The 16746-nt window shown below is 37.9% G+C and overlaps 1 protein-coding gene and 1 pseudogene across 2 annotated transcripts in view; one reads left to right on the top strand and one right to left on the bottom strand.

Moving 5' to 3' along the window:
- The window catches only part of LOC307102869 (uncharacterized protein C4orf17), a gene marked incomplete at its 3' end in the record, with an annotated part of 60019 nt that overhangs the window by 36838 nt on the left and 6435 nt on the right, over nucleotides 1-16746 (top strand). The window contains exons 5-6 of the mRNA XM_079776559.1: nucleotides 558-622; nucleotides 15328-15468. Coding sequence (XP_079632685.1) covers nucleotides 558-622; nucleotides 15328-15468 — 206 coding nt within the window. The remainder of the gene's footprint in view (nucleotides 1-557; nucleotides 623-15327; nucleotides 15469-16746) is intronic.
- Nucleotides 11664-13233, bottom strand: LOC307103290 (U4/U6 small nuclear ribonucleoprotein Prp3-like; annotated as a pseudogene). The gene has a single exon. The product of its transcript is annotated as a U4/U6 small nuclear ribonucleoprotein Prp3-like (transcript).

The following is a 16746-nucleotide window of genomic DNA, read 5'->3' as shown; positions in this document are numbered from 1 at the left end:
ATAAACAGGATATATCTTTAAATTAATTCATGGGAAAATTAATCAAATGTTTAAGTAATTTTAGGGGAATTTAGCTAGATGACAGTATAAAATGGGTAGGGTTGAGAGACTGATGAAACAAGAAATCAAATAAAGAATCTAATTTTAACTCAGCATACATCTTCACTTTCTGTCTACAGAGCAAACAGCACACATACAATCTCTGTAATTAGAGAAAGTGACAATTATATGAACAGAAACCAGAGAAAAAATTATTTTACACTGAAATATGTACTTTCAAAAACAGTTTACCCAGATCAAGAGAGCTCTTGCAGTGTTTCTTTATATCATCTTCCTGGACATAGAATTCATTTTATAATATAGATATGCTTTTATTATGTTATTGTAGTATAATTCTACCTGTGAATTTTTTAATATTTATAAACAGATCCAGGGGTTGATCTTAACTGAAATTCAGAGATATTTCCATCTATTTCAGCAACTTGACATATATGGCATGTGATAGGACAGTTTTTTTCAGTTTGATCTAAGTATGTTTTTCCTCAATATCATTTCAGAGCCCTGTAGAAAAATCAAGGAGTGCTTCAAAACTTCCAGTGAGAATCCCTTAGTAATTAAAAAGGTAAAGAAACAACTATTTACAGTACCTATTTAGTTTTACTTTTATCATTCCCTCTCCTCTTTCTTTTTCATGTACTTTTCTGAAAAGATACCATGTTTCACAGTATTTTTTACAGCTTTATTTAAGCATAATTAAGACGATATAAAATGCACATACAAGGTGAGGCAGAAGTAGGTTTACAGTTTTACATATGGAAATCAATACAATAAATAATGTTATTAATAAATAATAATACAAGAATAAACTGTGTACTCACAGTTGTAAACCTACTTTTGCCTCATCTTGTACTTAAAGTACACAATTTGATGAGCTTTGATAAATATACATCGACACCATGGAAGCCACTATGGCAATCAAAGTTTTCTCATGACCCTGGTCCTCCCATGGGCAAACACTAAAGCTTTAGCATGCAATTTTTAGGATTTTATATAAATGAAATTATATAGTGAGGTTTCTTTTTTTAAAATCTGGTTTCTTTAACTCAACATAATTATTTTAAGATTCATCCTAGTTGTTATTCTATATAATAAAAACCTAATATGCTAAGTGTGCATCCAGTTGTCTGTTCAACCAATCAAAGTGTAATATGCTAATGATATGCTAAGGTTGCTCAACCGCTCACTATAACGTGCACTAACCACCAGGTGGCAGACAATCGACTGGTCGGCCAGTCACTATGACATGCACTGACCACCAGGGGCAGAGCAGATGCTCTGACTGGTAGGTTAGCTTGCTACTAGGGTCGGAACTATTAGGACTGAGCAAGACGGGCCGTACATGCCCTGGAGCCCTCCCACGGTCCCTCCCCAGATGGCCAACCTCTTGCGTACCTCCCAAGCTCCTATCGTGCACCGGTGGGGTTGCTTGGCCTGACCTGCACCCTCTGACAATCCAGAACCCCTTGGAGGATGTCAGAGAGCCAGTTTCAGCCCGATCCCGGAGGCCAGGCTGAGGGACCCCACTGGTACATGAATTCATGCACTGGGCCTCCTCTAGTATGCCAATAAAAAGGGTACTTCATTCCTTTTTTTTTTTTCCTTTATCGATTAAGGTATTACATATGTGTCCTTATCCCCCATTGCCATCCCCCCACCCCCACTCATGCCCTCACCCCCCTGTTGTCTGTGTCCATTGGTTAGGCTTATATGCATACATACAAATCCTTTGGTTGATCTCTCCCTCTTACCCCCTCCCTCCCCTACCTTTCCTCTGAGGTTTGACAGTCTGATAGATGCTTCTCTGTCTCTGGATCTGTTTTTGTTCATCAGTTTATGTTGTTCATTATATTCCACAAATGAGTGAGAGCATGTGATATTTTGGCTTATTTCACGTAGCATAATGCTCTCCAGTTCCATCCATGCTGTTGAAAATGGTAAAAATTCCTTCGTTTTTACCGCAGCGTAGTATTCTATTGTGTAGATGTACGACAGTTTTTTAATCCACTCATCTACTGATGGGCACTTAGGCTGTTTCCAAATCTTAATTAATAAATTGTGGTGCTATGAACATAGGGGTGCATATATCCTTTCTGATTGGTGTTTCTAGTTTCTTGGGGTATATTCCTAGAAGTGGAATCACTGGATCAAATTGGAGTTCCATTTTTAGTTTTTTGAGGAAACTCCATACTGTTCTCCACAGTGGCTGCACCAGTCTGCATTCCCACCAGCAGGGCACGAGGGCTCCTTTTTCTTTGCATCCTCGCCAGCACTTGTCATTTGTTGAGTTGATGATAGCCATTCTGACAGGAGTGAGATGGTACCACATTGTCATTTTGATTTGCATCTCTTGGATGATTAGTGACTTTTAGCATGTTTTCATATGTCTCTTGGCCTTCCTTATGTCCTCCTTCGAAAATTATCTATTTAGGTCTGTTGCCCATTTTTTGTTTGGGTTGTTTATCTTTCTTTTGTTAAGTTGTATGAGTTCCCTGTAAATGTTGGAGATTAAACCCTTATTGGTAATAACATTGGCAAATATATTCTCCCATGCAGTGGGCTTTCTTGTTGTTTTGTTGATGGTTTCTTTTGGTGTACAGAAGCTTTTTATTTTTGTGTAGTCCCCTTTGTTTATTTTCTCTTTAGTTTCCATTGCCCTAGGAGCTGTATCAGTGAAGATATTGCTTCGGCATATGTCTGAGATTTTGCTGCCTATGGATTCCTTTAATATTTTTATGGTTTCCCATCTTATGTTTAAGTCCTTTACCCATTTTGAGTTTATTTTTGTGTATGGTGTAAGTTGGTAGTGTAGTTTCAATTTTTTGCATGTCTTTGTCCAAGTTTCCCAACACCATTTATTGAAGAAACTGTCTTGACTCCATTGCATGTCCTTGTCTTCTTTGTCAAATATTAATTGAGCATAGTGGTTTGGGTCAATTTCTGGGTTCTCTATTCTATTCCATTGGTCTATATATTGACAGTACCAGGCAGTTTTGAGAACAGTGGCTTTGTAATACAACGTGATATCTGGTATTGAGATCACTCCTACTTTGTTCTTCTTTCTCAGGATTGCTGCAGCTATTTGGGGTCTTTTTTTATTCCAGATGAATTTTTGGAGAGTTCATTCTAGGTCTGTGAAATATGCCATTGGTATTTTAATGGGGAGTACAATGAATCTATAGATTGCTTTGGGTAGTATGGACATTTTAATGATGTTGATTCTACCAATCCATGAACATAGTATGTTTTTCCATCTGTTTATGTCTTCCTCTGTCTCCTTTTTCAGTGTCCTAGGTTTTCCGAATAGAGGTCTTTTACTTCCTCAGTTAAGTTTATTCCTAGGTATCTTAATTTTTTTTGGTGTGATAGTAAATGGGATTGTTTCTCTAATCTCTTTTTCTGTAAGTTCACTATTGGTGTATAAAAATGCCATAGATTTCTTGGCATTAATTTTGTATCCTGATACATTGCCAAATTCATTTATTAAGTTTAATATTTTTTATGGAGTCTGTAGGGTTTTCTATGTACAGTATTATGTCATCTGCAAATAATGACAGTTTTACATCTTCTTTTCCAACTTGGATACCTTTGATTTCTTCTTCTTGTCTAATTGTTATGGCTTGAACTTCCAGTACTATGTCGAACAGGAGTGGTGAAAGTGGGCATCCCTGTCTTGTTCCTGTTCTTAGGTGAAATGGTTTTAATTTTTGCCCATTGAGTCTGATGTTGGCTGTAGGTTTGTCATATAAGGCTTTTAGTATGTTGAGGTATGATCCCTCTATTCCCATTTTGATGAGGGTTTTTATCAAGAAAGGGTGTTGGATTTTGTAAAATGCTTTTTCTGCATCAATTGATATGACTATGTGATTTTTATCTCTCAATTTGTTTATGTGATGTATCATGTTTATTGATTTGCGGATATTGTACCATCCCTGAATCCCCGGGATAAATCCTACTTGGTCATGGTGTATGATCTTTGTAATGTATTGCTGGATTTGATTTGCTAGAATTTTTTTGAGGATTTTGGCATCTATGTTCATGAGGGATATTGGCTTGTAATTCTCTTTCATTGTGTTGTCTTCATCTGGTTTTGGTATTAGGGTAATACTGGCTTCATAGAATGAGCTTGGAAGTATTCCTTCCACTTGAATTTTTTGAAATAGTCTGAGGAGGATAGGTTTTAGTTCCTCTTTGAATGTTTGGTAAAACTCCCCTGTGAAGCTGTCTGGCCCCAGGCTTTTGTTTGCTGGAAGCTTTTTGATGACTACTTCAATTTCCTCCATAGTTATCTGCCTATTGAGATTTTTAGATTCTTCCTGATTGAGTTTTGGAAGTTTGTATTTTTCTAGGAATATGTCCGTTTCCTCTAGGTTGACTAGTTTGTTGGAATAGAGTTGTTCATAGTATTTTTTAACAATCCTTTGTATTTCTGTGGGGTCTGTTGTTATTTTGTCTCTTTCATTTCTGATGTTGTTTATTTGGGTCCTCTCTCTTCGCTTATTGGTGAGCCTGGCTAGAGTTTCATCAATCTTGTTTATCCTTTCAAAACACCAGCTCTTGGTTTCATTGATATTTTGTATTTTTATTTTTTGGTCTCTATATCATTTATTTCTGCTCTGATCTTTGTTATCTCCTTCCTTCTGCTCACTCTGGGCTTTTCTTGTTGCTCTCTTTCTAATTCTTTACATTGTACAGTGAGATGATTATTACCATTTTTTCTTGTTTTTTGCAGTAGGCCTGTAGAGCTATAAACTTCCCTCTCAGGACTGCTTTCACTGTGTCCCATAGATTTTGGATTGTTGTGTTTTAATTGTCATTCGTTTCCAGGATGTTTTCAACTTCTTCTTTGATCTCTTTGGTAACCCAATCATTGTTTAGTAGCATGCTATTCAGCTTCCAAGTGTTTGATTTCTTTTTTATTGTTTTTATTGTAGTTTATTTCTAATATTATGCCATTGTGGTCTGAGAAGATGCTTGACATGATTTCAATCTCTTGAACTTGGAGAGACTTTGCCTGTGACCCAATATGTGGTCTATCTTTGAAAATGTCCCATGTCCACTTGAGAAGAATGTATATTCTGTAGCTTTGGGTTTAAATGTTCTGAAGATGTCAGTTAAGTCCATCTGTTCTAGTGAGTCATTTAGAATTGCTATTTCTTTGCTGATTTTTTGTCTAGAGGATTTATCCAGTGGTGTCAGTGGGATATTAAAGTCCCCTGCTATGATTGTATTGTTGTTAATCTCTCCTTTGATATCTTCCATGATTTTTTTTATGTATTTGGGTGCTCCTGCATTGGGTGCATACATGTTTACCAGGGTTATATCCTCTTGTTGTATAGATCCCTTTAGTATTATGAAGTGGCCTTCCTTATCTCTTGTTATGGCCTTCATTTGAGGTCTATTTTGTCATATATAAGTATTGCTACCCCAGCTTTTTTTTCATTTCCATTTGCTTGAAATATATTTTTCCATCCCTTCACTTTCAGTCTGTGTGAGTCCCTTGTTCTGAGGTGGGTCTCTTGTAGACAGCATATACATGGGTCATGTTTCCTTATCCATTCAGCAACTTGATGTCTTTTGATTGGAACATTTAGTCCATTTACATTTAAAGTTATTATTGATAGGTACTTGTTTGCAGCCATTTTTATTTTTTGTGTCTGTGTTCCTTCTTCCCTTTTTATTTCTTCTTTTTACACCAGTCCCTTTAGCATTTCTTGCATTGCTGGCTTGGTAGTGATAAACTCCCTTAGCCTTTTTTTGTCTGTGAAGCTCCTTATTTCCCCTTTAATTTTGAATGATAACCTTGCTGGATAGAGTATTCTGGGATTCCATCCCTTGCTTTGCATCACTTTGTAAATTTTCTTCCATTCCTTTCTGGTCTGATGTGTTTCTGTTGAGAAATCATTTGATAATCTAATGTGAGATCCCTTGTACATAACTTTCTGTCTCTCTCTTGCAGCCTTTAAGATTCTCTCTTTGTCCTGAATGTTTGCCATCGTAATTACGATGAGTCTTGATGTGGGTCTTTTCGGGTTCATCTTGTTTGGGAATCTCTGTGCTTATGTCATTTTTTAATTCCCCGCATCAGGGATTTTTCTGACATTATTTCTGCAAATAGGTTTTCTAACCCGTGTTCCTCTTCCTGTCATTCTGGCACCCCTATTATTCGTATGTTGCTTTGTTTAATGTTGTCCCAAATCTCCCTTAGGCTCTCCTCCTGTCTTTTATTTTTTTTCTCCAACTGCAGTTCAGTTTGTGTGTGTTTTGCTTCCCTGTCTTCTAATTTGCTAATTCAGTCCTCCTCTTCTAGTCTACTGTTGAAACTTTCTATGGTGTTTTTTTATTGCAGCTATATCACTCTTTATTTCTTCTGGATTGTTACATAAATTGTTGATTTTTCCATCCATCCAGTTTATGAACTGTATGACCCTTATTCTGAATTCTTTTTCTGACATATTGCATGCCTCTGTTTCACTTAGCTGCTTTTCGGGCTATTCCTCCTTTTCTTTCTTTTGGGGGTTTCTTTGTCTCCCCATTTTTGCTCTCACCAAAGGATCTAGGTGTTGAGTCATGCAGCAGCTGTTCCTCAATTGCCGGCAGCTCCTCTGGTGGGTGCTGCTCACAGCAGTGGTAGCTCCTCTGGCTGGCAGGGTTAGGCTGCTCATGCAGTTGCTTCTCCTCGGACGGGGGCAGGCTGCTCATGAGGCTACTACTCCTTAGATGGGGGCAGGCTGTGCAGGGCTGCAGCTCCTCAGACATGGGAGGTCCACTCACAGGGCTGCTGCTCCTTGGTCAGGGCAGGCAACATGAGGCTGTTGCTCCTCAGACTGGGGCAGGCTGCTCGAAGGGGTACTGCTCCTCAGATGGGGGCATGTTGCATGATGCTGCTGCTCCTCAGATGAAGGCAGGCTTCTCACATGGCTGCTGCTAGCAAGATCACAGTGCCCTGGGCTAAAGCGTTGGACTAGCCAGAGAGGAGTGTGCTTTGGAACTCACAGGAGCCCATGCCTGGGGTGGCTGGAGTTTCGGTGACCGTGGAACTGCAGCTGAGGCCTCAGGTCCCTGGTGGGGATGGCTGTTGAGTCCCAGGTGTTATCTGAGGGCATCCTGGGTGGAGGTGAGGCTGGGCTCCCAGTCACAGCAGCTCTCCCTTCCAAAAGGCGAGGCCTCTGAGGAAGAGCCGACCACTCCGGGACTGTTTGCTACAGTAGCAGAGGCTACCTGGTTAGGTGAGCCTGGTCAGCCTACCCCCAAAGGTCCTGCGGGATCTAACTGTGACACACACACACACACACACACACACACACACACACACCACATGTCCACACACTCCTCTTTTGCTCCCTCACTCACTCACACTCTCTCCCTCACTGCCACCTTCTTCTTGCCTCTGTAGTTGGGTCTGGAGGTTATTGACCCATTCGTGGATGGAGTCTCCTCTCTGGGTGTCTGGTTATGTGGCTTGCTCTCTACCACATTGGCCAAACAGGATAAAACTCACCTCAACAAGACACAACACAAAGGGAACAAAACACAAATGTACTAATGACATCGATAACCCCAATATAAGTGACCACCAGAGAAAAGAGAATTAGGGGAAAGAGATGAGAGCACAAATGATATCGAAGAGAGAAAAAATGGTATGAGAGAAAAGGAAAAGAAGAAAAAGGAAGAAAAAAGGGGAAAAATATATATATGGGGAGAAAACACCAGAGAACAAACATATAAATCAAAACATACAAACACCAAATACCCAGTAAAGAAGTGAGGGCAGAATCTTATAGACAAAAAGTAAGGTTATGGAATTGGATGAATATGGGGAGGACCTCAGTTCAGTATAGAGAAAGTAGAAAGGGGATGAGTGGATAAGAAGAAAAAGAAAGAGAAGAAGAAAAAATAACAAAAATTTTAAAATTTTAATTTAAAAATAGGACAAAATAAAAAAATTAGAATGATGAAATATAATGCAAAAAGAAGTAGGAAATAAAGAAACAAATGAAAAAAGGAAAATAAATAAAAAAGAAAAAAGAGATAACAAAATAATAATAAAATAAAATAAAATGATGGCTGATTTAAGATCCCACTGTTCTGTACTGTCTGCCGCTTCTCAGTTTCCTGTTGCTGGGACTGAAGGCCCCTCATTAGGCCAGTCCCTGTGGGCTCTCAGGGACTATTCAGGTTTTGTTTGTTTGTTTTGCTTTGTTTTTTGTATCCTTTGTACCACTCCGGGTGTAGTCTGGGGGTGGCTGTATTGGTTGCCTGGAGACTGCAGGAAGGGGCTATCTCTTCAGGAGAAAATGGCTGCCTAGGTCCAGCATGTCAGGTATGACTCAGCATCAGACTCTCGGCCACCTCTTCCTGACCCTCTCCTCTTCCCAGCTCTCCAAGTCTGCACCTCCACCTGCACCTCAGCCATGGGTGAGTGTCTGTATTTGAAAGGTCCTATGAACTAGGTTCAGTGAACAAAAGCAAAGACCAAAAAGGGGAAAGAGCTGCACCACTGCGAGCCCCTCTACCCCCGGCACGAGTGGATGTTATTCGATTTAGTTGCTCATTCTATCTGCTCCAGGACAAGGCTCAGGACACAACCACCTATTCCACTTCGATTTTGTTCATTCCTTTTTTATTGCTGAGGAGTATTCCCACAATTGATCTTCCATTCACCTGTTGGTAGATATTTAGCTTGTTTCCAATTTTTGACAAAGATGAAATGAACATTTGTGTATAAGTCGTCTTTGTATGGAGGTACATTTTCTTTTTTCTTGTGTAAATAGCTAGCAGTAGAATGTCTGTGTCTTATAGTAGGTATATGTTAAATTTTTTAAGAAACTGCCAAACTGTTTTTCAAAGAGGTTGTACCATTTTATATTCCTGCCAGACTTTTCTCTCCTCTACATCCTTAGTATGGTCAGTATTTTTATTTCAGATATAAATCTTTTGTCACATCTATATTTTGAAAATATTTTCTTTCAGTATGAGGTTTCCTTATTTTTGTAACTATCTTTTGAAGAAGCAAAATTTATAATTTTGATAAAGCCCAAATTTGAAATTCTTCTATTATAGTTTCAAATGCACTTGGTGTTTCTTTCTCTATGCTGCAATGACTAGAACCTCTAGTACAATGTTGAATGGATTTGATGAGATCAGACATCCTTGACCTACCTAAATCACTGGGGGCAAGCATTCAGACTTTCACCACTAAGTATGATGTTAGTTTACTTTATTCATAAATGTCCTTTATATGGCTGAGGATATTCCTTTCCATTCTTACTGTTCTGAGAGTTTTTCTTTTAAATCAGAAACAAGGGGTTGGATTTTGCCAAATGCTTTTTCTGCATCTATTTGAGATGATCCTGTTATTTTTCTTTTTTAGTCTAGTCATAGGGTGAGTTACATTGGTCAACTTTCAAATGTTAAACTACATAATATCCAAGGTAAAACTAACCTTGCATTCCTGGGGGAAAACCCAAGTTAGTCATGATGTGTTATCCTTTTTATATAATTTTATAATATATTGTTTAGAATTCTTATGTCCATGTTTCTAAGGAATATTTGTTTGCAGTTTACTTATAATGTCTTCTCTACTTTTGGTATCAGCATGATACTGCCTTCATAGAATAAGTTGGGAACTCTTTAATATTCTGGGAGATTTTATGTAGAATTGGTATTATTTTTTTCCTTGAAAGTTTATAAGAATTCTTCAGTGATGCCATTAGGGCTGGAGTTTTATTCGAGTAAAGATTTTTTAACTACAAATTTAATTTCTTATTTTCATAGATATAGGTTATCCAGGTCATCTATTTTTTCTTTAGTGAGTTTTGATAGATTACATTTTTCAAAAAAATTGTACATTTTCATCTAAGTTGTTGTATTTATTGATATAAAGTCATTCATATAATATCCTTTTAATGATTATATGATTTTGTTCTTGATGCATGTAGCCAGAGGTTTATGAGTTTTATTGATCTTCTTAAAGACTCAGCTTTTCATTTCATTGATTATCTCTATTGCTATATTTTTCTGTTTCCATTTAATTGATTTTGGCTTGTATCTATATAAGATGAAAGTTTAGGTCATTGATTTGAGACTTTTGCCTTTCTAATATAATCATGTATTATTACAATTTTTCTATAAATACTGCCTTGGTGGTATCCCCAAAACTTTATTATTTTGAAATTTTCTTTTCATTCTGTTTAAGATACTTCCTTGAAAATTTCCCTTTTCATTTCTTCTTTTACCCATGAGTTACTTAAAATTGTTATTTAATTTCTAAATATTTGGGAATTTTTAAGATACCTTTATGTCCTTGATTTCCAGTTTAATTCCATTGTGGCCAGAGAATATACTTTTTTTGAAACCTTAAATTCCACAACCATTTCTTATTATAAAGATGAAGCCTGATCCCCATGATAGGCTTATCAGAAAGAATTCTGGCAGTGAGCACCAGGGCTCCCGAGCTTTTCAAATTCACAGATCAGCTAATAGCAGGGTCTAATCATATTGTGTTAGGATGTCTTTGATCTCCTTCTTGTAAGCCTCATTCACATATTTCTGGTAATAGGCCACTGGACTTTAGAGAAGAACTGGCAGATTGCATAAATATAGGCAATGTGACCAACACTCTTTACAGGGACATGAATGTCTATACCAGCTAATTGCTCTTTGCCCAGAATACTTCGAAAGTTTTGAAATTAATTGAGATTTGTTATATGGCCCAGAATATGGTTGACCTTGATAAATGTTCCAGGTGTCCATGAAAAGGAATGTTCATTCTTCTGCTGTTGTTGGGTAGAATGTAACATAAATATTAATTAGGTCAAATTGGTTGATATTCTCATTCAAGTCTTCAATGGCCTTATTGATTTGCTGTCTACTTTTTCTATTAATTATTGAGAGAGGTGTTGAAATATCTGACTATAATTGTGGATTTCCTTTTTTTCACTTCTATCATTTTTTAAACATGTCATATGAACCTTTTTTATTAGGAGTATTACTATTTAGATTTGTTATGTCCTCTTGATGAAATAAACCTTTAATCATTACAAAATTACAGTCCTCAACCTTGATAACATTATTTTATTTGAAATTTATTTTGTTATAGAATTGCTCAGGTTTCCTATTTCTTCTTGAATTGATTTTGGTAACATATTCTTTTTCTAAAAATTATTAATTTCATATAAATGTTCAAATTTATCAACAATGTTATACATAATATCCTCATATTCTTTTTAAAATATCTGTAGGATCTGTTATATGTACTCTTTTACATATCAGTTTTGTTAATTTGTGTCTTTTTCTTGATAAGTTTCAATAGTTTATCAATTTTAGTACTATATCATAGAATAAATATTTGTATTTTTATCCTCTATATTATACATTTCTTTTCTATTTTTTAAAAATAATTCTTTAATCATATATACTTAAGGGTAGTAAAGGGCAGCACCAGGCTTGCAGGGGAAGAGAGCAATGTATTCTCCCTCTGTCCCAATGTCAGCTTGGCACAGTTCTGAGATCACACACACAAGGGGGCTGGGTTGGGAAGTAGAATAAGGGAGAGGACTGAAGAGAGATAGGCAAGAGGGTGGAGGCAAGGGCTTGCAGTAGTCTCAGTCAGTAGACTCCAACACAGATTCACTTAGCGCAAGGTCCCAGTAGTGTTCAGCCCCATGCTTTTTGAAATGCTTCCGAACCATATTCTCTGTAGGGCACTGTTTGAACTTCATATTCTCAAAGCTCCGGTCTTTGGCTGTACCCTCCCAGACTAGTACACATTTGTTGGTTTTCTTCACAGCTTCCTCATCGGATTCCTCGTCATCATCTCCCTTTGTGTTAGATGTCTGTTCATCCCATTTTATCTGATGCAGCATATGACGCTTAAATTTATTCTGGGACTTGGGGCCCCCTTCCACTACTACCACGTTAACATCCTTGTGCAGTACCACCACCCCTGTCAGGTACAGTTGCCCAGCATTGGCCTCAATCTTGAACTTCTTGGCTGGGTTGCTCAAATTTCTAACTCTATATACAGGTATGTGTACCCCCTGTGAAATGTCTTCTTTAAGCTTTTTAATTTTCTTAACCTTTCTCTGTTCTGCTGTAAGTTTTCAGGCAGCGTTGGCCTCTTCATGCACTTTCTGTCTTTTTGCCACCTGAGCTCTGACATGAGCTTCTACCTTCATGGGGTCTTGAACAGCTTCTGTTCCTAATACTCGCATCAAATTAGAAATTCTCACTTTGGGTTCTGGAGGAGGCATCTGGAGGAGTAACTGGTGTGTCATTGTCGACTGGAGGGTTGAGCTGGGTTGAATGTTCAAGATTTGTGATTCCAAAATAATCTTCTCTCTTGGGATTTTGCTCTGTAAGGTCAAAGCCATTGGGGATGATATAAGAATCCCACCACTCAATTTCAGGAATATCTCCTTCCTTTAACTCCTTCTTAGGAGCAATGAGAGCTAGCCTAGATGAAGTATGGATGCCTGTTTTTCGAGCTGCTTGTGAGATCATCTCTGCCTGCAGCTTTTCCAGTTGAGCCTTTGTCTGTAATCGCTGGGCAATCTTCTCAAATTTGCCCTTGTCATGGAATTTAAAAGTGCGTCTCTGCCGCTGGGAAGGGGCAATTGAAACTCAGGGATCAAAAAGAGTGTTGGATTCCATGTCTTCTGATGGCTTTTCTTTAAGCTGTTGCTTGAATTGTTCCTTCTTCACCACAAGAATATTGGCCTTCAGAGTAGGCATTCGGTGTATCAGCTCAATCTCCTTGCCTATTGCATCTACAGTGCGACCTTGCTCATCAAGAATCAGTGGTGTAGGTTTAGTTTGATCTTTTAATTCAACCTTTGGGGGAGCACTGCCCATGGCATGAAGATTGGCCAGGCCCACCATATTGGCATTGCCAATGAGCCCTGGCTTCAGTGCCAGCTGGGCTTGGATGCAGGCTTGTAGTTCAGCTGCTTTCCTTGCCTTCTCAATGGCATCATTCATGAAAGTGGCGGCCTGGGAGAGCTGAATAGTATTGCCAATTGGAAGTCACTCTGGTTGGGTGGAAGAAGGAGTGTTTGGCTGAGGTGTAGGGGGGCTGATGAAACTCAGTTGTTTTTTCCTCTCCTTGATTTGTCATGTTGCTGCCTCCATCATCTGTTTCATCTGGAGCTTAGTCAGCATGCTAGGGCTCTCTGAAGGAGGCCCAGAGATCACTTCTGGCTCCTCTTCTACCTCCTCAAAATGGGGTATCCGTCACTTCTTTACGCCTGATGATTCCTTGGAGATCTCAGAGTCATCACCAAACACTGCCTTTAGCTCTCATTTTCTGCTGCCGTCACTGCTAGACCTGGAATGTCTAGAGCTTCGGCCTTCCTCTACAGTCTCAGTTTGTCCACAAATCGGAGAGTAGAATCATCAAGAAAAGGTTTCAGATGGTCAGCTGCCTTTTTCTTGTCCATGCCCTTCTCCACACAGTTCAGTGCTGCTGTGACCACTGTGGGCTCTGAGAAACCCAGTACCCTCTTCACTGTCTTCTCTATCCATGGTTTTAGCTCATCCAGCTCCCTCTTAGTGCCATTCTTCAGGAAAAGGAGGATAGCTCAAATGGAGTTCTATACTGCACCTCACAAACTTCAGCCCCTGAGACAGAGCCCGAATGTTACACCGGAACCGGAAACCCTCTGACTGCCCGACATTCTGCCATCACTACAGCCACAGGGGCCTCCACCCCGTGGTCCTCCAACACATGTCAGGGGAGGGCTGGGCTGTATTTTGTTGATTACTATTACATTTTTTCTCTTTCCATTCACATATTTTATTGTTCTTTGTCTAGCTTCTTTTATCTTTCTAATGTATATATTTTAAAGCTATGAATTTCCCTCTGAGGATTGCTTTAGCTGCTTTCCTAATTTTTGCTATGTAACATTTTCAGTAGTTAAGTTAAATTTTTTTCTAATTTGCATTATATTTCTTCTTGAGTCACTGCTCAATTGTTGGATATTATGTATGAAAAATTATGTGTAGGAATCTGAAGCCCATGGTAAATGAATTTCCTTTGGGAGAGAATTTGTGCTTGCTTCTGTAGGAACCCCAAGACCCTATAAGTCTAAATCAATTTAAACCAAGTTTAAACCTTGATCTCAGGCTATATTTCTTTAAGGACTGTTACATTTATAGGTCACCTTCACCTTAAGAGTATAGCCCTTGGGTGGCTCCTGTCTGGGTCCTGAACTTTAAGTCCTATTTTTCAGGACCTTTAGATCAAAAGGAAAGTTCTCATTCTCCAAAATCAATGATTTAAGGGCCAAAATGGCTACTGCACTGGTTAGCTTCACGTTTCTCGCTTCCCTTTCACTTTTGACCTATTAATCTCTATTTAATTCACTCCCTGACATTGATTTTGTTGTTGTTGTTGTTGTTTTATTTTAGTCTGCCTTTAGTATACTTACTGGGAGGGTTACTATTCCCCAAAACTAGAAGTCTACATAATAAATTTAAACAAAAGAATGCATCTAAAAACAATACAGATTTATTTTCACTAAACATCAACAGTTAAACATTGTTCAATCAAGCCCAGTCATCATAGTCCCCAGTTGTTGACACATTCAGCCACTAGTTTCTGTGTGTCTTTGTATATCACTTGCTTCTGAAGGTTAAAAAGCCTTTATTGGAATAGGCACACATATCTATACCTGCTTGGACTTTATGCTCTTACAACCTTTTTTTTTTAATGGTAAACAGAATATTTTACCTCCCAAGTCAAGAAAATAGACTTTCTATTTCCTTTTTCAACTAATCAAGGGAAACAATTAAGTTTTCTTCTCTAATCCTCCAGCTTTTAGCTGACATTTAGCAGAGTAAGGAGGCAGCAGTTCACGCTATCTAGTCCCTTCACAGACACACCACAAAACCTCTTGACTATCTTTTTCGATCATAAAAGAGAAATACTCCCAACTCAGCAGAAAATCTTACTATGTGTCATGAGTTTGTTCTTATCTGAAACAGCAATATAAATAAAATTTACACATTAAACGTTTAAAAATTACTATGTTGATGTTCAATCAAGGGTTTTAAGTGGTTTCACAAAAAGTAAATAATGTATTACTATTTGTTCTGTCTCCAAATGCAAATATTTGAAAATTAGATATTTAAGGGAAGGTTAAAACTAACCCCTTTTTGCTTTTATGTATGTTTCTCATTTAGCTACAATATTTCTGATTCATTTTACATTTAATCTTTAAACAAAATATAAATGGATGAAAATGCATATTTATTATATCTTTGATTTAGGAAAGTAAGGTAAAAAATCCACCCTCACCTCCAAAGGCATGCTCTACTACAGGCTCTTGTTCTTCAGAGGTGATGAATACCAAGACTAACGCCAAGGAGAGTACCATATGCATACCAAACTATCTGGACCAGGAAATCAAAGTAAGGGGCAAGTTTATTTAATCTCTTACTTGGGTACAGCATGAGCAAACAAAAATAATTCACATCACTTAACATCTTTAAAACTCTTGGGTTCCCCTTTGACAACTGAATTGATTTAAAACAACTAAGCCTGAAATCCAAGACCTAATGCTATCTTATAATCTTCTCCTTGGAATCCTACCACTCTTAAGAAAACAGTGTTTGACAGCTGTGAGTTTGTTTTCTGTATCTGTGAGTCTGTTCCTATTTTGTTTGTTTAAGGTGAAGGGATTTTAAAAACTTCATAGACATGGACAATAGTATGGATATTACCAGAGAAAAAGGATTAGAAGAGGGTAAAGGGGCGATAATTGGTGACCAGAGGAGACTTGACTTTGGGGGGTGAACACACAATACAATATACAATGATGTATTATAGAATTTACACCTGAAACCTATATAGTTTTATTAACGAATGGCACTCCAATAAATCCAATAAAAATTAAAAACAAAACAAGCAAACAAACAAAAACCCCACAGCATTTGGTTTAGACATACTGAAAAGCTTGGCATTTGCTAAACAACCTTGGTCCTACGTTTCCCATGTTTGCCTTCTTTAGATCCTTTTGGTAACTTCCACCTTACCTCACTGTAAGACTCACTATAATGAATTAAGGGTCAAAATATTGTAATGATAACTCTGACAGAATTTTAAAATAGTATCAGTAGTAGCAATTGCAAATTAACAGGGCATGTTGTAAGGCAAGCATGTTAAACTCAAAGGCTAACTCGGGCTAAATAAACAAGGTTTAAGTTTATGTGGGCTGCAAACACACACACACACACACACACACACACACACACACACACACACACAAAAGCTTCAATTTTCATAGAAACATAGGTTTATTTCTAAAAGTATAGTATAGGGAAAAAAGAACAAGAGCCATGATAAAATTAATGTTTTCTTTCTGACACCTGGCATTTCTTCTCTGCTACTATCTCTCTTACTTTGGGAGAAATCTTATTACTTTCAAAATTGACCCAAGGTGAGTGTCAGAAATTCTGGATCTGACAGGAGACTTATTTCCTTTCATAATTGTAAGTAACTGCTCACAACGTTATATTGGCTGGGCTGCAAAAATATTCATTGTGGGCCGTATGCGCTGGGCTGTGAGTTTGACATGCTTGTTCTATGGGTTGTTATTGAATAATCCTGATAAGGACCTATGTTAACAGTAAAGGATAATGATGTCAGGTTTGGGGGATGCTGAAGTAGCTGGAAATTAAGATTCTGAA

This window comes from Cnephaeus nilssonii (genome assembly GCF_951640355.1).
Source record: "Cnephaeus nilssonii genome assembly, chromosome: 1".
In the NCBI taxonomy this organism is placed as follows: domain Eukaryota; kingdom Metazoa; phylum Chordata; class Mammalia; order Chiroptera; family Vespertilionidae; genus Cnephaeus; species Cnephaeus nilssonii.
The sequence above is the reverse complement of the archived record's forward strand: the minus strand, read 5'-3'. Positions and strand labels throughout refer to the sequence as shown.